This window comes from Castanea sativa, chromosome 4 (genome assembly GCF_040712315.1).
Source record: "Castanea sativa cultivar Marrone di Chiusa Pesio chromosome 4, ASM4071231v1".
NCBI lineage: Eukaryota > Viridiplantae > Streptophyta > Magnoliopsida > Fagales > Fagaceae > Castanea > Castanea sativa.
In genome coordinates this window covers 43,107,457-43,133,875 of record NC_134016.1, presented here as the reverse complement: position 1 = coordinate 43,133,875, position 26,419 = coordinate 43,107,457, and the positions used below count along the sequence as shown (strand labels likewise).

The window sequence follows — 26,419 nt, the reverse complement described above, 5'->3', positions numbered from 1 at the left end:
AGTCTAGCCAGCTGTCTTCAAATATCTTTAGGGCCCAAACGAATTTGAGATTTGTAAAATCAATTGTGAAATAAAAGTTGGATCATGTTAACGATATCTTTACGTATGCAACTACAATTATTTTTTTCCTTCACTAATTGCACTCTTTTGTGTTCCAATTATAGTAAGAAATTGTGAAAATTTGTGTGATGTTAGAAAAATTTTTTTTTTTTAAAAGACAACAAGATCCTAGATAAGATGTTGACATCATTTAGGCGGTCCATATCAGCAATAACAACAAAAGGCAGTCGGGCTCTTTGAAAAGTCTAGAACAGTAGTACGATAAAGGTAGCAGTCTAGCAAGCTGTCTTCAAATATCTTTAGAGTGTGTTTGGATACAATTTATTGTTAAAAATTGAAAATATTGTAACAAAATAATTTTTAAACGTGTAAAAAATACTGTTCATGCCAAAAATTACTGTTCATTGGCCTAAAATCACTGTTCATGGCCAATGAACAGTGACAGATTCGCTGAAAAAAAAAAAAAAACTCAGACGTGAACGTGGACGCGCAAACGCGCTATCCAAACGCCACCTTAGAGCCCAAACAAATTTAAGATTAGAAAAATCAATTGAGAAATAAAAGTTGGTCACGTTAACCATGTTTTTATACATGTACTAACTTTTCTTTTTTTTTCTTTTTCAATTACACTCTTTCACGTTATAATTGTTATAATTGTGGTAAAAAGTTATAAAAATTTATATGATGCTAAAATTTTAAAGAAAGACAACAAGAATTTGATAAAATGTTGACATCATTCAAACAATCTAGTATGATAAACGTGGTGATCTAGCCAGCTGTCTTCAAGATTAGAAAAATCAAGTGAGAAATTAAAGTTGGGTCTTGGGTGTTTTTAGGGTCAAGTTATTGATAAATAAAAGTTGGATCACGTTAACCATGTTTTTATACATGTTTTTATACATGTACTTACTATTTTTTTTCTTTCTCAATTATACTCTTTCATGTTACAGACTTACAATTGTGACAAAAAATTGTAAAAATTTATATGATACTAAAATTTTGAAGAAAGACAACAAGAATTTGATAAAATGTTGACATCATTAAAAGATTAGAAAAATCAAGTGAGAAATTAAAGTTGGGTCCTGGGTGTTTTTAGGGTCAAGTTATTGATAAATAAAAGTTGGATCACGTTAACCATGTTTTTATACATGTACTTACTATTTTTTTTCTTTCTCAATTGTACTCTTTCACGTTACAGTTGTGACAAAAAGTTGTAAAAATTTATATGATACTAAAATTTTAAAGAAAGACAACAAGAATTTGATAAAATGTTGACATCATTCAAACAATCTAGTATGATAAACGTGGCGATCTAGCTAGCTGTCTTCAAGATTAGAAAAATCAAGTGAGAAATTAAAGTTGGGTCCCGGGTGTTTTTAGGGTCAAGTTAATTGATAAATAAAAGTTAGATCACGTTAACCATGTTTTTATACATGTACTTACTATTTTTTTTCTTTCTCAATTACACTCTTTAACATTTCAGTTGTGATAAAAAGTTGTAAAAATTTATATGATACTAGAATTTTAAAGAAAGACAACAAGAATTTGATAAAATATTGACATCATTCAAACAATCTAGTATGATAAACGTGGCGATCTAGCTAGCTGTCTTCAAGATTAGAAAAATCAAGTGAGAAATTAAAGTTGGGTCCTGGGTGTTTTTAGGGTCAAGTTAATTGATAAATAAAAGTTCGATCACGTTAACCATGTTTTTATATATGTACTTACTATTTTTTTTCTTTTTTAATTACACTCTTTCACGTTACAGTTGTAGCAAGAAGTTATGAAAATTTATATGATACTAGAATTTTAAAGAAAGACAACAAGAATTAGATAAAATGTTGACATCATTCAAACAATCTAGTATGATAAACGTGGCGATCTAGCCAGCTGTCTTCAAGATTAGAAAAATCATGTGAGAAATTAAAGTTGGGTCCTGGGTGTTTTTAGGGTAAAGTTATAAAAACCGTACCAAACTATCGGTTAAACCTTGAACCAAAGTATTACCTAGAATGATTTAGGGTGCGTTTGGATACTACTTATTTTGCTGAAAATTGAATAATAAAATATTATAGCAAAATAATTGTTAAATGTGTGAATAGTGCCGTAGAACTCATTTTTAATGAAAAAATTGCTGAAAAAAAAGGTTTGTGAGTCCTGTGAATAGTGTACGAGATCCATTGGTGTGACATAAAGCCACTGAAACACCGCATGAAATCCGGTATCCAAACGAATACTTAGTGTAAAACAAATATGCAATGACCCATTATCAAACTAACAGATTGTGTGGGTTAATTTTTTTTTTACACCCACGGATAAAACCAAAACAATACCATGTGTATTTATGTGAATGATGTGTTTTTTTTATTCTCTAACTTTATGTCATTTGATAGAATTTTTTTATTATTCTAATTTATTAATTTACCTATATGGAGTTTTTTATTTTAGTTCCTTTTTATAATTATAAAATATATTATTTGATTAATTAATAAGCCTACAATTTAACCAATGAACTAATGGTTAAACTAATGAACCAGTGAACCAATTCTTCAGCCAGGTCAATCTCCGATACAGTTTTTATAACTATGCTTAGGGTAATTGTTAATAATCTATTTTAATAAAATTTTGACACTACTTTTATAAAAAAATCTAAGAAGCTGTCAAAATATTACTACTTTCGTCCCAATTTGTTTATCCTGTTTGAAAAGTCAAACTTTTTAAGAGAACATCATTTATTGTCTTGTATGCCTTTTAAAAATGTATAAGTTTCCAAAACTACCCTTAAACAAATTTATCAAAAAATAGTTTTGAAAATAAAATAGGGTTATAATAGGAACATTAGTAAATTAATGACTTTTATTTTTAGAAACAAGACAATATTTTGAGACATCCCAAAATGAAATAGAGAACAAACAAACTGAGACAGAGAGAGTAATTTTTTTTCCTATAAAATGTTTCTAAAAATATACTCTAAATCAATACCCTTAAAGTATCCGTTAACATTTCTTTAAAAAGTTTTAGTCTTTGACTAAAAAAATAAAAGCTATTAGAGCCCACAGTTGGGATTTGGGATAAAGAACTTTTCTTTTGTGTAGTATCGGACAAATAATAGCTCTAGTAACACACACACACACACACACAAAAATTGTTCATTTAATGATTGTGTACATATTACAATGATATATGCTGTAAGTTATTAGTGATTATAATTTAAATTCTCAATTTAAATTACCTTTTTGTTCATTCATAACAACCAATAACAACTCATCAATTAAGATTTGTTATAAAAATGTTGTATACATAGTATTTCTCACCACCGCACACCCTTGGTACGATGGTTACTCCACAAGTATAAGTGTTTGTGGAGTGTGGGGGGTAAGAGCCGGGATTCAAGTCTCCAGGAGGGAGTTTCACACACACATTTACATTTAGATTAGGCTAGAATACAATTCTATCTTGTATCAAAAAAAAAAAAAAAGTATTTCTCATTAATAAATGGAGTTTAAAACTCTATCATATGTTCAGCTAGTATATTGATAAATCTGTAATGGTGCTAGATCTCTTTTGCTTCTTAGCACGGCGTCCAACTTGAATTATGTTCGACTCTAAAACCATTAATTGGAAATTTAAGTATATAAACCTAGAACACAACTTTCACTTGGCAACAAGTCAAAATAATTCCAAAGAGAACAAATTTACTTCTTAAAGATATATATATCAAACAAAGGATAAAAGAAAATCATTTGAACTTTACTTAGCTACATTTTGGTCACATTTTCTTCTACTCTCCTCTCCTCACATTTCCCTTTGTTTCAAACAGATCCTTGGGTGTCTTGCGCTCGTTATACTTTGAAAATCTTAAGAGCGTTCTCGGAAGACTTTTTCATCTAGAAGTTGGCCTATAAGGCATTGTCTTGTATACATAGAAACATAAGGCATTGTCTCATTCATGTAAAGAGGGTAAACCAAATGTCCTTTCCAACAATCTCAACATAAAATGAGAACAAAATAACACATTGATTATGTCATTGTTTTTTGTAGCCTTGATATATCCCATGCCAAATTTGTTTGTAATTTTTGTCCAATTTTCATGTAATTTTGGGGATTATTTGTAATTGGGTAGAAGTACTTAAGCCCTAGTCAAAGTACTGTGAAGATGAAGTTGCGCCTACAAGATGCATGCTAGGCCACAAAATGAACATGTAGCAGATAGAGAAGATATCTTTTTCCTATGCAAGTTGCGACATGCTCAAGGATAGAGTCCAACAGGCCACTCTTTATCAACTTGTCTAGCTCATTTTTACCAACCCCAACTCATTCCATCTGTATGTTGTATGTGAGAAAAACAGAGAGAGCAGTTGGAGAATCATGAAAGAAGTTCAACATTGTCTCCGTTCATGATCCACCCAAAGAAAACCAATGAAAATGTTATTTGAACTTTTGTAAATTGGAAGGCACTATTTTTTGAAATATTTAAAGAATCAATTATGCATGTAAAGCATGAGAAATTGATAATTTGATACATTGGTACTATATTTTGTATCACTTTTTTTTTCCAATATTGGCAAAATTCCCTCTTTTGTTAATCTCCTATGTGCCTATTATTGAGGTCAATTTTTTTCTTGGTTCTTCTAATATTCTTTGTGCTTCTTTCTTATGTAGTCAAATTAATGCCTCTTTTAATGGTATAATTTCTAAGCACTTCAAAAATCAAATGATTTTTTTTTTGTTTGTGTTATAAATCAATTCTAAGTCTAATCATAATTGATAATATTTGTAATAGCAAGCACGTAGCTCGTACGTGTAGCCAAACTAGTGCTACAAAGTAAAAGAGTCAAAAGATTTTGGATTCTGAGAATAGTCTATTTTTATCAAGATTGTATAAATATCTATAAATAGGAAAGTTACTATATGTGGTTTATCAAAAAAAAAGGAAAGTTACTATATGTGAATTCAAGGACTAACCTGGCTCAACCGATTTGACTCACTACGAGTCAACTAAACTATTAGCGTTAGTGTGCATTTTGGTTTTGATGATCAGCTGGCTTTTTGCTTAAATTTTCTATTGTTTTGCAGGTCTCACGTGGGTCTTGCACCAAAGAATACTATTTTTACCTTATTCTTTACACAATCGGGTATTTTTTTGGTCAAAAAAGCTAGGGCCAGGTACTATTTTTTGTCCAAAAATCACTCAATGTTTTTTCTTACATTTTTGCTTATTGCAAGTCCCACTTTACTTTCTTTTTTTTTGCTAAGTAAATTCAGTAAAAACAATCAATCAACTTATTTTATTTAGCATTTAGCTTTTAGCCTTTAGTTTTTATTTACGTTACTTTAAAAAAAAAAAAAAAAAAACTAGATAAATTGTTCCCAAAAAAAGAATGTTTACACATATTGCTTGAAGGGTAAAAAAAAGAAAACCTTCCAGCTCTATATCACATGTTGATTCATATTGTTTCTTTTGTTTGCTGTTATTTACATTTCCAATTAATTTCTCAAGTTTTCAAAACCATGTAGCAGAGAGTTGAAATCTGCAAAGAACATAGGCTGCTTTTCATCCTAGCTAGTTGGAAATTGTTCCACAGGAACATTTTTCATTCTCCAGCCACCTTGTCAATAAGCCATGTGATGGTCATTGATAATTTTTAAACTTAAATCAATTCTCCAATGTGGTGAAGAATTTGGCCAGGAAAAGAAAGTAAAATTGACAGAAAAATAGTTGAAAGTGACTTTTATCCATGTTATCGTCATAGACACCGCTTATTTTGCTGAAAGCTAAAAACTGAAAATAATTAAAAAATCACTATTCACTCAATAATTACTGTTCATATGCCTTGGTGCACTACCTTAATGAAAATGCAAAAAACGCAACGTAAAGTATCTAAACGCTACCTTAATGATCTTATATTTGGTAGCCATTAATTGTTTTGTCCGTCCCCCAACCGTTGTTCACGTATCAACATTTGGCATTTACCACATTCTCAACAAAAAAAAAAAAAAAAAAAAAAACATCTGGCATTTAGCACTAATAATTCAAAAGACCCACATTGTACTGCTAGAATTTTCAAAAAGCGAAAGAACAATAATTGTAAAGCCAAAAATCATTTGTATTGGTTTACCAAAAAAAAGGAAAACTCTTTTGGGTTGACTCTAGTAAGACTAATAGTACCAGCTTCCCTAACATTTGCCCTAAATTTTCTTTAATACAATCTTATATGTTTATATATATCTAAAAGTTAAAACATAACATTTATTATTATTATGCTCCTGTTAAATCATATTAACAGTCACGTCATTATTTTTTTTTTCCTTTTTTTTTAGAAAAAAGACTACAAACTTTATTAAGAAATAGGCAAATCTACCTGATAAGCAACAAATGTGTATGATTGGACATCTTCCATCCACGCTGAGAAACTAATAACATGATGTGCATGTCTTGCTAGGTTATGATTGTGTATTACAAAATTAATTATTTTTTACCAACATGATGCACAACACACCATCATAAACTCTAATTGTCTATTGTTTATATTGAAAGTATTGAAAGCTCATTTCAACACTGACTCTCTCTCTCTCTCTCTCTCTCTCTCTCTCTCTCTCTCTCTCTCTCTCTCTCTCTCTATATATATATATATATATATATATATATATATTCATCTATGCAATAAATTTACTTACTCAATCATTGAGCCACATCATTTACTTATTTTTTACCTCTTCTTTTCTCTTTTAAACTTCTCTTCTCACTACTTTTAAAAAAAAAACAACAACAAAAACCACTTCTTCTCCCTATTAGTCCATACCTACAGTTACACTTTCTCCAATATTTTCATTTCCCTCTTTGCCTCTTTACCTCCCCTTGCCTCTTTACCTCTCCTACTAATATTTTCATTTCCCTCTTTGCCTCTTTACCTCCCCTTGCCTCTTTACCTCTCCTACTATTCTCTACTTCACTGTTACACTTCCTTCATCATTTTTTTCTTCTTATAATTTGACTCTTTTTATTCTCATTTTATTTTGTATAAATTTGATATCATTTCCTCCAATCAATCCATATTTTTCCCACACAAAAACTGTGACTACTCTCTCTCTCTCTCTCTCTCTCTCTCTCTCTACTTTCTTTTGTGAATTTTTGTTCTTTCTTATAACTCTAATTAAGGTTAATGGGCATTTTTTTTAAATATGTGTTTTGGTATTGTGTTTCCATTTTCCATCACAAAGTCCTCTATCTCCCTCTTATAGCTTTGGTTGAATTTTGGTTTGGGTTAATACTTAGATTTTTTTTTGGAAATATGAATATGAATTTATATCAAAACACAATCTACATTGCTATGAATTTGAATATGCAAACCAATTGTTTGAAATTTTGAATAATAAATTATTTTGAGGTCTAACTTTTATTCCTTTGATTTCATTTTAACTTTTGTTAAGATAACATTGTAATTTTGCAATAAATCTATCTTAATTATTATGGCATGTGGCGCTCTCTTTGAAAACATAATTAATATAATCTTCAATTATTTTTTCAAGGAGAGCACCATGATAATTTCATTTTAATTATTACAAAAATCTATCTTAATTTTATAATAATCTCCTTATTCTTTGAAAGATGAGAAATTTGAATAATAAATTTGAAACTTATAAAGTTTAGTTGCATATTAGGCAAATATAACACACTACAACAAAAGGAAAAAGGATATGGTTCACCTTTAAAAAGTATTTATTAAATACACAAAAAATAATATAATAATATATTTATAGAGATATAAAGATATAAAAAAAAAAAATACTTGCAGAGATATTTTTAAAAAAATTGAAAATATTTAAAGTATTTTTTTTAAGTGTTACTTTTTATATATTACACTCTATTATATATATATACACAAAAGCTAACAACACATTACATAACATAGTAAGAGTTAAATATATTGCACACATGCAACTGAAATCGTGACTTCAATTGGAAATTATCACGACTTCATATATAATAAACACTACTCCACTAGTAGTAGCCTGCAACTCGACATTCTAAGAAAGACTAAATGAAACAGCAAAAGACTAAATTACTACTCGATTACATTACTAGCTGCTTCTTCTTCTTCTTCTTCTTTCTTTTTCTTTTTTTTAAGCTAAAGGCTTACATTATTAAGCAAATCATATAACCCTTTAATTAGATCCTTACAGTTCCTTGACCAATTGACCAAACCCAGCTTAAGATGCATTTTCACCTTCATCATCAGCAGGATTCAGAGCAGAGTCAGCAGCTTGGGAAACCCCAAATGACACACCCACTGAGATCAGTGCCGCTGTTATCTCTTCCCCCAACACCTGGAAAAACGAACCTACCGGGCCGCTTGGCTCCGGTGAAGCATTACCAGCAGGTGGGCATTCTTCAGTCCTCCCGATCTTATAAGAGAATTTTAGTGTTCCTTGGGTCTTCCCATCTGGGCTCAAAGCTTCTTTAGTCACATGCTTTTCAGATACTGCGTTAGCTTCAGCATCACCAAAACCATCTAGCAGTTCCACGATGGGCACACGAACTACACCTATTTCTTTGTTCGGAGCACAGTGAGTGTTCCGGAACGACTTGAGCTTAACAACGAGAGCAAGGCTGTTCTCCTTGGCTTTGGCGACATCGATGTAGAGCGTAACTTGGAAGTTCCATGTGGGGTTTGAACCACGTTCTGGGTGTGGTGATTTTTGCACGGGGGTAAGGGCCTTGTCCTGGCTGTCGCAAATGGAAACTTCTGCATAAGGCTTCATTGTTGTTATCATATTTACGTTCGTCAAATCTTTGGCTGATGATATTACAAGTTCTAAAGCTCTGTAACCCATAACTTGTTGCTTTTAGAGAGACTGGCTTGGGTGAGTGAATGTGTGTGCTGGTTTTGTGTGGCAATGTAAGATGGCTCGGTGATCATCATACTTATAATAAGGCAAGGATGCACACAGTAAGAAAAAACAAAAACAAAAAACAAAAAAAGAGATAAAGGTTGAGGCACACAAGTTAATCTACACAGATTTGCACATCTCTTAAAACAGCAGAACTTGTGATTTGAATTAACGATTTTGAAATCGTAACTTCAAGTTATGAGTTCTATTATTTGGGGGTGTGCATGCAAAACTATGTGAATTAGAATGTGTGTAATAAATATCACTCAAAAGATAAAAAGGTAGTATTTATTATAGGGTCATGCTAACGAATGCCCTTAGGGCATTGATTAACAATCTATTTTAGAAAAGTTTTGACATCACTTTTATGGAAAATGAAAAAAGCTGTTAAAAAATTAATTGTTTTTCTTTCTTTTTCCATAAAAACTTTCTTTAAATGGATTATTAAATAATGTCCTAAGGGCATTCGTTAGTATTTCCATTTATTATATATTGTGTTACACGTGAAAAATTCCTAAGTACTCTTGGAGAATGGATAATTAACGCTCACTCCTACATTCATGATAAAACCCACTATAAATTTAATAAAGAGTCATGTTAATGGCTGTTCAAAGGACAATTGTTAATAAACCAAATTAGAAAAAGTTTTAACACTATTTTCATGGGAAATATAAATTGTTGTCATAAAAATTAATTGCTTTATCAATTTCCAATAAAAATGTTTCTAAAAAGGTTCCTAAATTAATGCTCTTATGGCAGTTGTTAACATTTCTATTTTTTAATAAATAGACTCCACCATGAATATGAGAGGAGAAAACATTATTCTTTGTGCTCCGAAAATACCCATAAAAAGTTGTCATAAAAATTAATTGCTTTATCAATTTCTAATAAGAATGTTTCTAAAATGGTTTCTAAACCAATGTTTTTAGGGCATTTATTAACATTTCTCTTTTTTAATAAATAGACTCTATCATGAATGTGAGAAGAGGGGACATCATTTTCTGTGCTCTGAAAATACCTAAGTACTAGTCATTAATCCGTGCGATGCACAGGAAAGCTATTGATAATAAGATCTAATGAAATTTAAAAATAGGAAATTGAGTTGATAATATGCATATTATAGACATTTTGAAAGATAACATTTAAAAAAAATGAACAGTCGTAATAAAATAAAATATAATGGGAAGAAATATTTAATTTCTATGTTTTTCCATAGTTTAAAAGTGTTGTATAACATAGAACGTTATTGGGTAGCTAAGACAAATTTTTATAAACTGTTAATACCAAACAAATGTGCTTCTGCAATCAATACTCACTGCAAGTGCATAGTTACTAAAGCTACAAAGTAATTCACAACTCTTTAATTAAAAAAGCAAAACTACCAAAAGTTTTACACACACACACACCTAGAACTACAACTGTTTGAACACATACATATGTTTTACAACCAAATCTTAATTTTCTCACCAACAACCTTTCAAAACATAAATTGCAAAGATATAAACCAAGACCATGGCATGAGGAGGACACACCAAGTTTCAAATTTGAGTAGTAATGTTAGTTGTGGTAATAATATTATAGACAATTCAAGACATGGAACAATATCAAAATTATAACACTTTATTCCATTATCTTTTATATTGAATCCAAACCAACAATTACATGTAAGATTGAATGATAATTTTAATCAACCAAAAACCATAGCTTTAGTTAAGAAAGCAAACAAATACTGTAAATTAAGAAAATAAATTCTAAACATAACAAAAAAAGAATATTAAGAAAGAAAATCTCATATACATATGAAAGTAGAAATTGCCGTATAAAATAAAAAAGAAAGAATGTTGCCTTACAAGTTAAGTTTAGGGTTTTGAGTTGGTAGTTGCTAGAGTTTTGAGGTGGGAAGAGAGGAGTCCTAATGCAAGTCTCTCTCTTTTTTCTTCATCCTAACAGCAGTGTTTTTTTTTTTGCGTGTCTCTCTATTTTGTTTTTCAATCCTAATGTGAGTCTTTTTTTTAATTCTTTTTTGAATCCTAAAGTGAGTCTCTCTAATATTGTAGTCCAATTATAAAATAAAATAAATTATAATGAGGTGTAAATATGTGAGGCTTGCAAAAATGATGTGTCAAAATTTTAAAAGGTCAACAAAAAGTCAAAGTCTTCCGTTTTATATTATATATAGATTATAGATAGATAGATAGAGGAGCTAGGGATGTTGTAATCTATCGGTGACTATCAGAATTCCATATAGTGACAATATTTGAAGAGTTTGGGTTAATGGAGAGATACACGATAGAGTTGGAGATAGAGTAACACCTGAATCTAAGGAGATGATCAATAAATGTCAACCAATAAATCAAAAAAATTTAAAAATAATAAAATAAATGATGACCTGATGCTAATGTGGCTTAATTGGAGCGTAGCAACCTACGCTTCAGCTTTTAAATGTAAAAATATGTATGATGCTTTGGTTCGAGTAATTTATATATTTATTTTGCAATTTAATAAGGCAAAAACAAAAAAATTGTCTTTCTATTAGAAATATCCTATTCATGAAAATTTTGCTTAGGATATTATAATGTTAATTATTCTCTCTTTTGTTTGTTTCTTTTCATAAAATTTGCTGAGAATGCATTAAACAGCTGGTTGGTATTGTTAGATTCTAAAAGTTTAGAACAATTGGTAAATCGTGAACACAAACTTGTCTAAATACAGATCATAGAGTCTATAGGTATTATTAGACAATGCTCAAGGTGATACAAGTTGAGATTCAAGAATATACAAGCTGCAAAAAGAAGAATCTGAAATTTGCCTAGTTCAATCAATCGAAAGACAGACTCGACCAATCGAAACACGCATCTGTAGAATTTTAAGTCAACCCAAACAACAGTTCATGCCCATTAAGGATTAGGGTTTTAGATCTACTTCTTCTAATATATAAAGGAAACCCTAAGCACGTTTTTAAAAAGGATTTTCAAAAAGAGAAGAGTGTGCCTCTTTTGTAATTCTAGGGTTTTGTACCCAAAAGCTCTCTAGAGTCTTTTTGTTTATGTTGTGTGTTGAATCTCTTATAAGATCTAGAGGTGTTTACCTTCATACACACTTAGGGTTATCAAGATCAAGATTTATGTCAAGAACTTGGTGATCGTTTCAATTGCTACATAATGAATATTCAAGAAAATCAAGATTCACAAGTAGGAAAACTTGTGGTTGCTGCAGATCAAGGAAATAAGTAGTCCATGGACTTGGAGATATCATGGGGTCGTGGTAGTAAGTTTTCTACCCAAGGTAGCAATAGAATGTTAGTGGTCTAAGTTCTATTGTACAAACTTCAATTCTTTTATAGTGGATTTGTTTTTTACCTTGAGAATAGCTAGGTTAAATCCTCTCCAGATTTTTTACCGGTCTGGTTTTCCTAGGTCATCATATCATTGGTTTCTTTATTTTCCGCTGCTTTACATGATATGTTTATTTTGTTTTAACCTAGATCTGAATAATAAACCTAAGTATTCACTTGGTTAATTAATTAGGTTAAACAATCTAGTTTACAAGGATCTAAAACTTTAGAATTATTTATAATTCTAACTACTGCAAAAAAAAAAAAAAAAAAAAATGTCATTATATATGTGTAAAGAAAACATGGAAAATTGTGGACTCATTATAATCCTTTGAATCATTATCCAAAAGAGGAGAGACAGAAAAACTTAAGAAAGTCTTGAAGATAAAGTTCCCTATATATATCTGAACTATTGTTGATTCACCTCTAGTCCAAAAAAAACACATTTGTTAAACAACGATATAACCTATAAAGAAAACAAACAAACGAAATTGTTATTTAATAGATACCAAAACCCAAAAAAACTAATAAATGAACTATTTTTTGCAAAACCGAACAAAATACTATGTTTGTGCTACACTTGAAATTGTATATACTTTCTCAATTTAATATTCAAACAGATAGACTAAAGCATTAGGTTGCGGATAATAAATATGGAAAAAAAGTACATAACACATGCGCAAAATAAGAAGAATACTCAACATGCAAATCATTATAAATAAAAAATTAATGCGTGGTCAAACTGATATATAAGTACATAACTCAAAATAAAAGTATGTTTGCGCGCGTGTTTTATGTGCATCAGAAGTAGAGGTATCTATAGACCGTTGCTTCCCATCCAAATTTCACATGTTTTGATCAATGCAGCATCATAGGAACAAAGACCTGAAACAGTACTACATGTCTTACCACTCATGCAAAGAAGAAAACCAACCAAATATAAGTTTTGAACTAAAGGAAAAATAAATATTTTGTCACAAAATAACCATTCAATCACAAATTCTAAATACAAAGAAGGAAATATGTGAAATGAGAACATGAAAATACATGAAGAATAAGGAGAGAGAGAGAGAGAGAGAGAGAGAGAGAGGTACTGTTGCCGTGGTGGAGTTAATTTCCCTGCTGCATCCCCTAAACTTTATGTATTAGAGAGAATTTTTTTTTTTTTTTTTTGGGGGGGAGAAAAATGTATTAGAGAGATTGAAAGAGACAATCCAAATATAAGAAATATATAGAGTTGAAGTTTTGGCTGTTGTATTGAAAGAAGAGGAAAGGATGTAGAAGATTTATTAATTTTTTTAGTAACAATCGTATATCAACATATGAAAAGTTGTATAAACCCATAAAATGTAACGGTTAAAAAAAGAGTAAACTTAAAAAAGTAAATGGAGTCTATCATGGCAACGCAATAGGAAGTATAAATAAATGCTGAATGAAAACAGCAAAGAAAAATATTGGCAGCTTAACATTCAAATGGAAACAAAAAATAAAAGGTAATATTGGTTCATATGCTGATAAAGAAGGAGAGAGAGAGAGGTCTAGAGATATGCTTAATTGGAACATTACGAATAATTATGGTAATAGGAAATTGAAAGAAGAGGAAAGAGAGTATATATCTTATGGTAATAGGAAAATGAAAATAGAGGAACGAGAGCATAGATTTTTAGGTTTATGGGTTTATGGAAGGGAAAAAACAACATAAATTGTTTTAAATCTAAATTTCATAATATATAATTAGATTTTGTGTTTTAGGAGTGATGGACGGGGAAAAACCAAAAAAGAAAAAAAGAAAAAGGAAAGAGTGGTTTTGTTTTTTCTTAGGAAACGGATATTATGTTAGGGGTGATTTAGTTATGGTAAAACATGACTTTTGGGTTACTTAAAAAAAAATCTAAGGGAAAAAAAGAAAAGGAAAAAAAAAATTTGATGGAGTGTTTAAGTTTATAGTGGATATTAATTATAATGGTGGAACTTATAGTGCATATTGTTGACAGATGCTAAAAAGATTGACATGTATTCATAATTGTTTTCCGCATGGCGTTATTTGTCACATCATACCTAATAATTGCAAGAAGTTACAGCAAATAGAGGAGGTGGGAAGGTTGTAATCCACTGATAACTATTAGAATTTCATATAATAGTGGCATTTGAAGAGTTTGGGTTAATGAAAAGACACATGATAGAATTGGAGATAGAGTAATACTTGAATGTAAGAAGATGCTCAATAAATGTCAACCGGTAAATCTAAAAATAAAAAGTAAAATAAGAAAATAAATGATAACATGGCACTGATATAACTTAACTGAAGTATAGTAACAATAAATACTACACTTCAACTTTTAAATATATATAAATATAAATTACTCATTACACACATGGATATACACATTTTTTCAACTGAGAGTTAAAAACATAATTTCAGTTAAAAAAAAGTTGTGTATAACAGAGTATGAGTATTTGTGGTAGTGATTATCCAAATGATAAAGTTTAGCTACAAAATCGGTTATAGCTTTAGGCTACAAACTCACTCAATATCTTTTTATTGGAGGTGAATTTTGACAAATTCACCATTGGATTACATCTTCTTCTTATATCCTACATGTTTTCAAAATTTCAAGAAAATTAAAGATCAATAGCTATGTCATCAATACATTTTTAAATGGCAAGTTTTTGTAATTTAAAATTATGCATAAAATATAAGTTTATAAATTATATCGTAAATAATATCCGATTGACATAAAATTTGACATATGTATTAAGAAGGTAAAGAACATATAATTCAATGGTTAAATTTTTAAAATATACAATAATATTTATTTTATTAAATGAGTTTGTAGCTTAAGATTATAATCAATTTTGTAGCTAAAGATTGTCTTTATCCAAATGCTAATCTAAGGAAGATGCATGCGTCTGGGAGAGTACTGAGGTTGATGGGTCGATTAAGACTGTGACAGGAGGTGGGCCTTTGGCAGGAGATATTATTAGGTCTGTACTGGGAGTCCTCCCTCTCACAGGGCACGGACTTAATAATTTCTCCTTTGGCAGAGTTATTACTTTTATTTTATTTTTTTATAGAAGACAATAATCAGTACCACTTTGATGATCTTATTTGCTCCTAAAAATAAATTGGTGTAGGTAGACTCAAATGACAATCAATAAAAAATTAGCAACTCAACAATGGTAAATAATGTTATACTTATTCTATATAAAAATGCTCTAATTAAAACAGAGAGGAAAGGACAAATGTTCTTATCACCTTCTCATTATGATCTTTTGAAAAGCTAAAAGTAATGCAGGATCAAGCCCAAACGTAGGTCATGCAAAGGCTTAAAGGTCTAAAAATAACTTTGGACACGTTTCAAAGAGGTCCAAGGGTTATGGAAGAACTCGGACATATTTCAGAAAGGTCCAAAGGTTTTAGTTACAATATTGATTATTCTGCTGTTTTAGTTCCCAAGGATAAGAAACTGCTTCAGCAAATTCATTCCCGTTCTTCTTTCCTATGCAAATTATAGGAGTCCGTTTGGCCTCGCGATTATGTGCCAAGAATGAATAATGTGCTGGGTTCGAATTGTTGGGGGACCATCAATTTCAATAATAAATGTACTTATGTACAGCTAGGAAGAATTTGAAAAAACAAAAAAACATACAGTGTGTTGGTGCCTCTGGTGATAGAGGCATAGAGCCCCTACATGAGCTGGATTAAAGAGCAAGGACAGAAAATTATTGAAAATGATAATCTTATCTCCTTCATATGGTGACAAATGTAATGGTAGTGGTGGTAACTTGTAAGATGAAAAGGTCATTGAAGCTCAACCTTAAATACACTGCTTTCCCTGCTCACTCACTCTCTCACACATGTGCTATCAGCTATGTACTTATAATTCACTTTCTGTAAACACTGAAAAGAATAAAATACATAAACAAGAAGATAAGAGAGAATGTAAGAGCATAAATTGATTTATGCTCTTATATTAGTGCATTTATGACAAATGTACTAGTAGCAGTTGCAAACTTAAAACAAATGTACTAAAAGCTAAGGTCAAGATTGTAAAGCATTTCTGGTTTAAACAAAAACAAAGATCTTCTGTGTCTTTTTTTTCTTCTTTTCTTTTTTTCTTTTTCCTTTTTATATGGGCCTGAAGAAGTTCAAGTATAATTTCCAAACTTGAGCAAGCAATTGAAAGATGATCCACAAGCTCATTGAAATTGAATGAATGTTCACTTGTTCAGCAGGTTTGAGTTCTTAACGACCTCCATTTTATGTCAGAAGAGGTTCCACTAGGCTCAAATTAAGGTTAAACCTGAGACCAAATGGACCAAAATCTGATGCTTCCAGGTTATGTGAGGCAAAGCCCACGCAAGGACCAAGACCACACGGTAACTGAGCCCAGTACCTTTGGTTCTATGTGTGAGGTTTGCGAGGGAGGGACATATGTGGTGTGGGTTCCCCAAAAGCAAGTGGACAAAAGTGCAAGTATAAAACTTAAGCACATTTGTGAGCTGATAAATTTCCTCATGTATATTGTCAATGTTTCAAATGAGTTTGATAATAACAGGTTAATGCATTCTCTGCCTCAATTTACCAAGGAGGAAGAGAGGTTAGGTATCATGTTCACACATACCTAATGAAGTATCAAAATAGATTTTGGAAGAGTGAAAATGTCGGATTTGGATCCTTCTGAATGCAATTAGACAGATGCTCTTAGATGTGCACTGAATCATGTTGGGATATCACTTTGTGGCATCCATATTCGAAGGGGTCGAGCTCCACGTCCCTTGCTGAGTATGGTTAGTGACTTAGTGTGATGACATGTTAGAAAATATTAGACTAAATACAGTGCAAACAAAGTGAAGCTAGTGACTGCATTTAGGGAATCTAGTGAGTGCAAAAGACTGAAGGGAACATAAATTTACAGAATCAACTTTTGTCACTCGGTGGCAACAAGAATGATAATCAAGCTACCACTGGCCAATTATTAAATTTGTTTTTACTCTCAGTTTACTTGCTTCTCAGGTCAAAAATAAAGCTTTTAGATCTGGTTTGAAGCAAACTTGATTTCCCTAGATACTACATATTAATTGCAGCTCCATGCTGGCACATATGCACCAATACAACTAGATAGAAAGAAGTTCCAACTTTTGCTTAAATTAAATTTTTATAGTTCTAACTTTCACGGCTATTCAAAAGAAGACAAAATTTTACTCTTATGTGCCCCACAAAATGGGTCACAACTTAAAAATAGAAAGGGTTACAACCCCATCTCCACAATTCTAAGCTATCACCCATTTCTCATTATTTCTCGAAAAATAGTGGAGTCAGCATTGCATCTGCTGTTGGAAGATAGATAAAGAAACTGCCATGAAACCAGAGTTCTAAATGAAATGTTCTTTGAATCATTAACTTTCACTTGGATGCAAAAATTGCTTCTAAATCTTTGTACAACCCACTTGGATTTGACTTGAAATCAGAAGATGCATTTAAAGTAGGGCTCCCACTACCTTTAGTGCCCCAAAACCCACTCCATCTTGCACGACTGGTTGAGGGATCACTTGGAGCCCCACTTTCATCCTTACTAAAGCTAGCCTTTGCCAGTTCTCTTAGCTGTTTCAACCATGATTTTTCTGGCACAGTTGTGCCTGAATTCCTACTCCCAGAGTTCCTGTTCCTTTCAGCTGAAGAACTAGTGACATTAGTCTCTCCATCCCCATGGTGACCATTAACTGGGAACCTGCTTTCCAAAAACTTGTGTGGGATGAAAAGCAAGATTAATCCAATTGAAGCTATCTTCAAACCAGTTAAGAAAGACATCTCAGCGGAGTCCAGCTGCTTTGTCTGTCTATACAAAGCACGCCATTCATTCATCAACTGTGGTAAATATCCCACTAGGAAAAGTATAAGCATGAACACTCCAACTATAGTCTCAACCCTGGCTGATAATTCCTTCTCCAAGAGAACAAAACAAATAGCAAATAAACCTACTTCACTGGTAACTGAGATGATCTCAACCAACTGAACTTTTTTCTTAATAAATGGCTTCTTGAGAACAAGGAAGAAGAGCTGAAAAGAGGTTATGCATAACAAGATTATTGTGGGAGTCTTAGAAGACCACTTCTCCTTATAGGCACCAGCCAAAGTCCCTAGTGAAACGCGTCTCACGGACTCAAGCAATGTGTAGTATATTCTGAGTATTCCAAACAGCTTTTGGATAAAAGGTGCTTCTGCATCTTCAGTTTCGTCATCAGAGGCAATGATCCGATCACCATGTGTAAGGGAACTGCCCCCGGAAATCTGTGAGAGCATGTATTTCGGGGGGCCTCTTAAATCTTCAAATAGAGGCCCTAACATGGTTAGGTAACTAGAGTGCTGTTGATTTCTCCACGTCCACTGGCCTCTCTTACCAGGACCCAGAGTTACTCGGACTATTTCTTGATACCAGTGAAATCTCCGACCTACTTGATGAACTTCCTTGTATTGAAGTAGTTTTGCAAATGTAATACCTATAGAGAGGAACAAGAGCAAAACCAGCAGTAGAAATGACACAGCACCCAGAAGCAGAATGCCAACTACAATCTCTGATGCCAATCCTCCTTAATCCACAAAGTAAGATAAGATTAAACCATGAAGATCTGTACTTGAAGTTCTTAGCGTTAAAATTTAAAACCAATGAAAAATAGCATGTAAATGTGCAAAAAATGTGAATCTTAGTTCTCGATACACATTGCCATAACTCTGATATGATGCAGTCAGATAACTATGCTATGATGGTTGTCACACAGAAGTGATTTGAGTTAATTTCCAACCAGTGTGAAACATCAACTGAATGACAATTCTAAAATATGTGAGGAGACAGGACAGTAGACCAGTTCTGGTGCCAACCAATATGATATTGATTAATTCCATGAGACTTGTATGAACAAGAAAGGCAAATGGTCACAATTACATCACATATTTGGAAAGTACAGTAGAAAAGATGACCTGATAAATATATATAAATAAATAAATAACTAGCTCATTCTATGCATTTCATAATGAGAATTAGACAATTCTTTGATTAAAGAATTCAATATGAGTAGAAAGTTGAAAGATAATTATATTGGGTTTGCAATGAAAAAACAATACAAGCAGCATTATTACCTTTCAAAACTCAGATTTTGCACCATAAACGCATAGGTAAAGATTCATTTGTGGGGAAGGAAACAAACTGTTAAGTTACCTCTAATTAGAGAAGCAGAGGCCTCGCAAATACAAGGTAGCGCAAGAATTATAAGGAATATTTCAAATCTTGGGAATGTGAGTACTCCATAACCCCTCTGCTTTTCAGTATTTTTCTTCCTGAATTTTAGGATGACAAGGAGTAAAGCATGCAGCAGTATGAAACTGCCACCAATTATGGCTAAGCAGAACATGCTTCTACTAAAATCCCTCCACCTACATGAGACAAAATCTAGTAAGATATTACACTAACAAATAAATGAGTGTCTATGGCACCTCAAATCCAAATGATGAATTCACCAATTTAAATGGAAATGAATAATAGGGGTATGAAGTATCAAGAATGTCCTTTTGGTTTAATATATAATTTGCAACAATTCAAAGCATCAACAGCTTTAATTTTTCATAGCAACCTACAGAAAATTCTACATCTAAATAACAAGTATACCAAATCGTACATTCCCAGAATTCTTTATCTTCCATTCAACATTTTTAAAAAAAAGATTATATATATATATATATATATATTTTTTTTTTTTTTTTGTCGAAATAATCATTTGTTTCTTTCATAGTTTTTCTGCTTTATATTGTATATATTTTGCCCAAAAAAAAAACTCCATATGGAATAATTTCTCCACTTGTTTTGTGTCTCTAAAATCCATATGCAAGTGCATGTAATAAATAGAAAATAAGAGTCCTCATAACTTACCCATTTAAAATATGCGGATCCAAAATATATTCAGCTTCTGGTCTAATATTTTGGTTCTGCAAGTGTACAATGCATTCTATCACAAGATTTATTCATTAAATGATTGAAGAAGTCAAGAAAGGTAGAGGTTTCAGACCTGAAAGTATGATCTATATTCCATTGGAGTCAGTGGTAACCCATTTACAGAAGCAGCCCTACTCAAATTCTCTTGTTTCAGCTGCACACCCAGAAAATTTTCTCGATCATGAATTTTAGATATGTAGGGATGTGAGTTGGAAGATGGACTTGAGCCCATCAAGACTGACTGGGTGTTCCGAGTTTCCCATGGAAGACTGAAGTAGGGAATGCTCCACTGCAAACCCCTTGCAAATTCATGATACTCCACTGGCAGTGTCACTGCCAACCATCTAGAAAATGCAAAAACCTGAATATGGCATGCAATTCTCTGTATGAAAGAGTAAAGGAAAAATGCAAGTTAGTTCTACAAGAATGATGCAGTTCATAAGGTTTGATAAGCTATATATCAGATACTTAAAATGGCAGTAGGTTACAATCATCTACATGCCAAAAACCATATATTTCTACAAGAATATGGTTTTGACAAGTTCTACAAGAATGATGCAGTTCTTGAGGGTCTATTGCCACCGCCCCACCCCCCCCCCTCCCCCTCCCCCTTCCTCCTCCTTCTCCTCCTCCTCTCTCTTTTTACGCCAATAACAGAATAACACCCCTGCCCACAAAATCCCACTCTGAAAAGGTCAATCCTAGTTTTCCATCTTTGTAAGAAGTACCAACAGGCTCCACAGGCTTCAGTTGGGCCTATGGAAGTCAGACAACATGGTCAAACCAACCAAAATATTTAGAGAGTTCAGTTATATATTAAATTTGTTGTATAAAAATCAAGGAAAGTTTTTCTTGGAGTGTATTATTTTTCTACAGGAAGAAAAGGGTTAATTTGCTCCACAGTATTTCTAATTACTTTACTTGATTTTCAAGAGGCTACATATAATATAATCATAGTGAGATAACCTGCTTGGTACATTTTGATTAGCTTCTGGTTCAAACTTTACAAAATAGCGGATCAGACACCAAGAAAACATAAGCATATATGATAAGTACATCAGAAAGATCTTGTTTTACCATAAATGAAATGCTTTGCAAAGAATAAGACCATAAACAAACTTTAGAATGAAGAGATCACCAATAATGTGCTTAGTGTTCTTATTCAAGGTGTCCCAAGAAAGTTAAAGGTGCACATCAACGTGCTATCAGAACTTTTTTTGGGGTCATGATTGTTTGTCAATAATGTCATTTAAAGAAATTTGTTTCAACCCCAAAGATTTTGTAAGATTTATCTCTACCCTTTTTATAACATCCAACCTCAGCATTAATGTCAATTTATTTATTGTTGTGTTTCTAACTCAGTGTAAAAGCCCCCTGTGTAGAAGATTACCATAGTATAACTAAATAATCAATTAATGAGATAACAGTTCAAATGAATTAGAAATCATACAAAAAGATTCCTTGCAGGATCAGAAAAAGAAGAAAATGGTCTTGAAAACTCCCCAATGTAGTGAAGGCTTGCAATTGACACCATTAGCAACCCGGAAGCAATAGATGTCACCACAAATGAAGCGGTTGCAAGCTCAGAAATCACAGAAGATATTTTGGGCACAGAATCTGTATATGTTTTTTAACCTTACATCAGTAAATAAATAAGAAAATCAAAGGGCTAACCTAGGGCTTAGATGTTGGACGACAATTGAGCTGACGACAAGAGAAAAGAGTAAGAATCCTTACAGTGCCTTACTTGAAGAACATTGGAAGGCAGATTTTTGTTTCCAGCAACATCCCCAGTTACATTCTCAGGAACATAGACAGCTACAATATCCTGGTCTGCTTTTATCTCCACAGCATATGTGCTTTTACTTATGTCACGAAAACTGAGAATATTAATGATTATCATTGGAGGGGAACAAAAATGACAAAATGTTGAGAGTATATATGCCATACTAATTGACCTATTATTTCCATCAAGAACCCAAATATTGTATAGAGGTCACCATTATGGTTTCTCATTTGTGTGCGAGTGCATTATTTATGTGATGTATCATGTACAGGTTAATATACATAGATACAAACACAAAGGTAACCATAAATGACTTGCCTCTGTAAATGCCCTCCTGTGATTGATATATTAGAAGAGTTGAAGCCAAATACAGGCTTCATGAATTTTATCAACATTGGGATGCTATCTTCTCTTGTCCTCAGATGGGATGGTGTACTCAACCTTACAGTAGGCCTTAAAGAATCTGAAGGTCACATTTATATCTATCAGGAGGAAACATCTTAAAAATAGAAATCCAAGTGTAAAGCTTTCCTGATTGCATAGAATCGTGGAAAAACATTTCAATCTCAAAATTTTCTATATTCAACAAGTTGAGTAAAAGAATATTAAAACTGAATTTTGATTTCTACAAACAGATGATTTATTTTCTCTTTGTAACGCTTGTAAACTAGTGTACAACGTACCATATAGGAAAGTAACTGGTGCAACTTGGGAAATTGGAGTCCCTTGTCTACTTATTATAGAGTTTGAATTAATGCTTAGTGTGACTATAGCCATGCTAGATATATTTGCAACCTAAAAGGAGAGAGTGAAAATGAGTAAGCAAGAATAGGAATGAGAAAAATATATCCTAGAGATATAAATAAATATCAAAACATGAAATTCAAGAACATTAAGGGCCTGTTCGATCAGCCTGTGGAATTTGATGGCTTCATTTTGTATTTTATATTAGGTGGGAGTTCAAAATATGCAACCATCAAAATAAAAGGTTTGAAATTAGGGCATTTTACGAATTTTTAAAAATGATTAACTTGCCCATTTCAATCAATGGCTCCAATGTTTCTAAGTGACCCCCATTCAAGATGATGTGCATTACATATTATACAAAATATAAATGAGCCATTCCAAATTCGCAGGACAACTAAACAGGCTCCTAACTTATGAACCAACTTCTAGTCTCATGGATGAAAAAATAACAAAAAAAAAAAAAAAAGATTGTGAGAATCATCTGACCATAAAGCCAAATCTGCGATTCCCAAGATTATTTCCACTGACAGGAAGAAGTGTGCCCTGACTCATTTGGAAAGAATTTAGAATTTCTGCAGATGAGTTGAGAACAGGCACTGAAAAGTACAAATACACCTTTAGTTTGTTGTAGTTATTAGTTGCTTGCACCAGTCTAGTTTCACCATTAAGTTGAAGTAGCCTTTCAGGAACATGAATCTTCAAATAGACAAACACACTTCGTCTATCTGTGGAATTAATGAACGCAGCAAGTAAAGAACATATTGACAACAACAACTAAATTAGATAAGCTAGGTTGTATCAATGGTCTAGATTATTCATTTTAATATGATACAAATTTCCAGTAAGTAAAGCGCAAGGCATCAATTAGAAAAAAACAAGAATAGCAATGAAAGGGCATATCACTTATAACTTCTTGAAAATAACGACACATGTTGTCTATTGATCCTATGGAAATAGAAATTAGACTCACCAAAATGCACCAAGAAAGTAGAATTCGCGTTTCTTGTAAATTTGTTCCCAGCACTGTCAGTACAAAAATTCTTATCCATTACCAAAACCACTCGCCCATACTGAGAAGCAGATGATAAACCCACAAGGATGGAATATTGGAGGTTTGGCTGTAGAATGTTGAGTGAGGATGGTATAACTTGGCCGGCACCATAGACCAAAAGCTGTAAAGTGTTTTCCACAAATGATGAACTTGTTAGAATTTGGTTTATTATTCAGTCTAGACAAAATTGCTTATTAGAGAACCTAGATTATGGAACTCAATTTTTATGCATCTACTCAATTAACAAGGTGGACTGTTCCATGAGAGGAATTTCTAGAAATTTTACAGTGATTCAATAATATACAAGATAAAGAAGATTATATCATGTATTGACAAGTGTGCACGACACATTTCAAGCAATGTTATTACAAAATATCCGTATGGAAAAGATCTGATAATAAATCCTTGGCCAGGGAGATAATCCACCATTATCGCTTGTGCTGTGTGGACTCCATTACACTAGAGGGAACTCCAATTTATCTTTCTCTAATCAACTAAAGCCATACTTCAATAATAGAAAGGTTGAGAACAAATCAACCAAAAACCGCAATGCTGAAACACTATAATAATTCAAGAACCAAAGAGAGAACATAAAATCAATTTAGAGGCTTTTTCATATGTTTGTTAGCCACCTACTCACGTTGCAGGCATTCACAGACGAACATACAAAACCTCCTCCACCAGTACAGGGTTCACTGAAAGATATAATTATAGAAACATTTAGAGCACTTGTGAAAGGTGTTGAGGCTGTGATATATGCTGTAGGCGGGACTGTATCTGCAAAATTAAGGTATAATATGAATCAGCTAAATGTACAGGAAAGATATAAGTCAGTATGATTGCCAGAAAATCTAATCTGCAATGTTAACATCATAGCTCGGTTTGGTTTCAGCAAGCTTGATAAAGTGTCAAACTAACCGTCAGTGTAAACAGGGTCTGTTTAAGTCTTCAAGAATAAGAATAGTAAGGAAAGATTTGTGCATTTCATATAAAATTGAAAATTGAGTACATGGGTTCTGTAGAACCAGTTTCAGAAAAATGTATAAATTAGAAATTGGGTACCAAAAAATATAATATAAGTTCATGGGAATTGATTTTGTCACATTCAATTAGTCAGCACATAGGGCGGCAAAACATTTCCTCACAGACATTACTGTTGAGGACCTTCAAGCAAGGTCTTGTTTTAAGTTGAGTGGTAGTTGAAGAAAATATAAGAACAACTACAAAAATAAAAATAAAATAAAGAGGATAAAAGGAAGGTTCTTAACCAACAGTCCAGTTATAGTTAGCACAGCCAACTCCTCCAGACCCGTTGGTGCAAACCTCAAATGTATGATTTCCATCCTGCAAGCCTGCATACAAAACCATCCTGCCTTCACAGTCCGAAGCAAAGCCATCGTCCAGCTGCACCAAGAAGTCTATTAACCTTTTATTTTGTGGAACAAGCCAAATAGACATCAAGAGAAAATCCAAAGTTATCCCAATAAATCAAACCATTATGCAGCTTCTTCACTTCCCACTTACCATTGAGTTGGAAAGCAAAACACACACACACAAAGCAAAAACAATCCTATTCATTTAGCTTGGCAGCAGGAAGAATATGACCAAATAGCAAGTATATGACATGTAACTATTCATTATAATAACCATATCACCTATAGAAAATTACAAAAAATATATATAAATAAACTGAATTCCAAATAGTTTTCTTGATTAGCCTAAACTCTAAAAGAAAATTCAAGCTCATTATATCCTCTGACAGAGTGGAAAGACGTGCTAATTACTCTCTGAAATCAACCACCTCCCTGACGTTAAATTAAGAACCATAAAACTTACAAACTCATGAGAGAGAGCAGAGAGCAGAGAGAGAGAGCAGAGTACCCAAAACAAAAGCTAGGTAAAACAAAGTATTACTAGAGCTTAACGTACCTTGCAAGTGATATTACAATTGGTGCAAGAGCTATTCCCACCCTCAAGAACTTCAAATACGAATGTGGCTGAGCTGAGATGAGAGAATGCATGGGGAGCCTTCAAGAACTTCACAGTGAGCTCTGAGTCAACACAGAGTGTACTCAAAAGAGAAAACACCCAGCAGAGTAAAACTAACAATGGAAGCTTGAGCAAGCCCATTTCAGAGTAAACCCCAATTGAAAGTCTGATGCATGTAAATGCCAAAAATTTATAACCAAAAGAAGCACATTTGTGGGGTTTGTGAAAACAGCATTGAACAGTGAGAGAAGTACATTGAATGGAAACACTGTTGAAAATGAGATTAGTGGAAGAGAAAAGAGATTATAGAGTGAATAGCACAAGTACGAGAGTGACTTAAGAAGATTGGTTTGGATTGTTTAGTGGTCGATGAAGGTTCAGTTAAGGATAGTGAACGTGAGACCAACAGTGCAAGTTAAAAGCTTTCAGTGCTATATAAGTGAGTGAGAGAGAGACTCAAGCTAAAAAAAACAGTAAAGACAAGGATTTGTTAGTACTATAAAATTAAGAAAGACATGTAGAGACAGGAAAGAAGCATTACTGGTTTTTTTTTTGGCTATAAACAATTACTA

The 26,419-nt window shown here is 32.5% G+C and overlaps 1 protein-coding gene across 5 annotated transcripts; it reads right to left on the bottom strand.

Annotated features, from left to right (window-relative positions):
- Positions 1-17,663: 17,663 nt before the first annotated feature.
- LOC142630329 (uncharacterized) lies at positions 17,664-26,243 on the bottom strand. 5 transcript variants are annotated; one of them, XM_075804314.1, is made up of 13 exons: positions 25,788-26,243; positions 25,127-25,262; positions 24,499-24,635; positions 23,778-23,979; positions 23,294-23,532; positions 22,744-22,855; positions 22,379-22,523; positions 22,012-22,154; positions 21,725-21,891; positions 20,348-20,656; positions 20,212-20,267; positions 19,504-19,718; positions 17,664-18,877 (listed from the first exon to the last, which is right to left on the bottom strand). In XM_075804314.1, the coding sequence occupies exons 1-13, from the start codon at positions 25,986-25,988 to the stop codon at positions 17,694-17,696; spliced, it is 3,246 nt and encodes a 1,081-aa protein (XP_075660429.1). In that variant the 5' UTR covers positions 25,989-26,243; the 3' UTR covers positions 17,664-17,693. The 5 variants fall into 5 exon arrangements, with proteins under 5 accessions (XP_075660429.1, XP_075660431.1, XP_075660433.1 ...); XM_075804316.1 differs by lacking the exon at positions 25,788-26,243 and having other exon boundaries at positions 25,131-25,257; XM_075804318.1 differs by lacking the exons at positions 25,127-25,262; positions 25,788-26,243 and adding an exon at positions 24,777-24,883 and having other exon boundaries at positions 24,491-24,635.
- Positions 26,244-26,419: the final 176 nt, after the last annotated feature.

Excerpts from the sequence above, each read along its gene's own strand:
- LOC142630329 (XM_075804314.1), bottom strand. The coding sequence starts at position 25,988 with ATGGGCTTGCTCAAGCTTCCATTGTTAGTTTTACTCTGCTGGGTGTTT. Across the intron at positions 23,980-24,498 it reads CGTCTGTGAATGCCTGCAAC|CTTTTGGTCTATGGTGCCGG; the intron begins GTGAGTAGGTGG and ends AACACTTTACAG. Across the intron at positions 22,155-22,378 it reads ACAGGAGGGCATTTACAGAG|TTTTCGTGACATAAGTAAAA; the intron begins GCAAGTCATTTA and ends TAATATTCTCAG.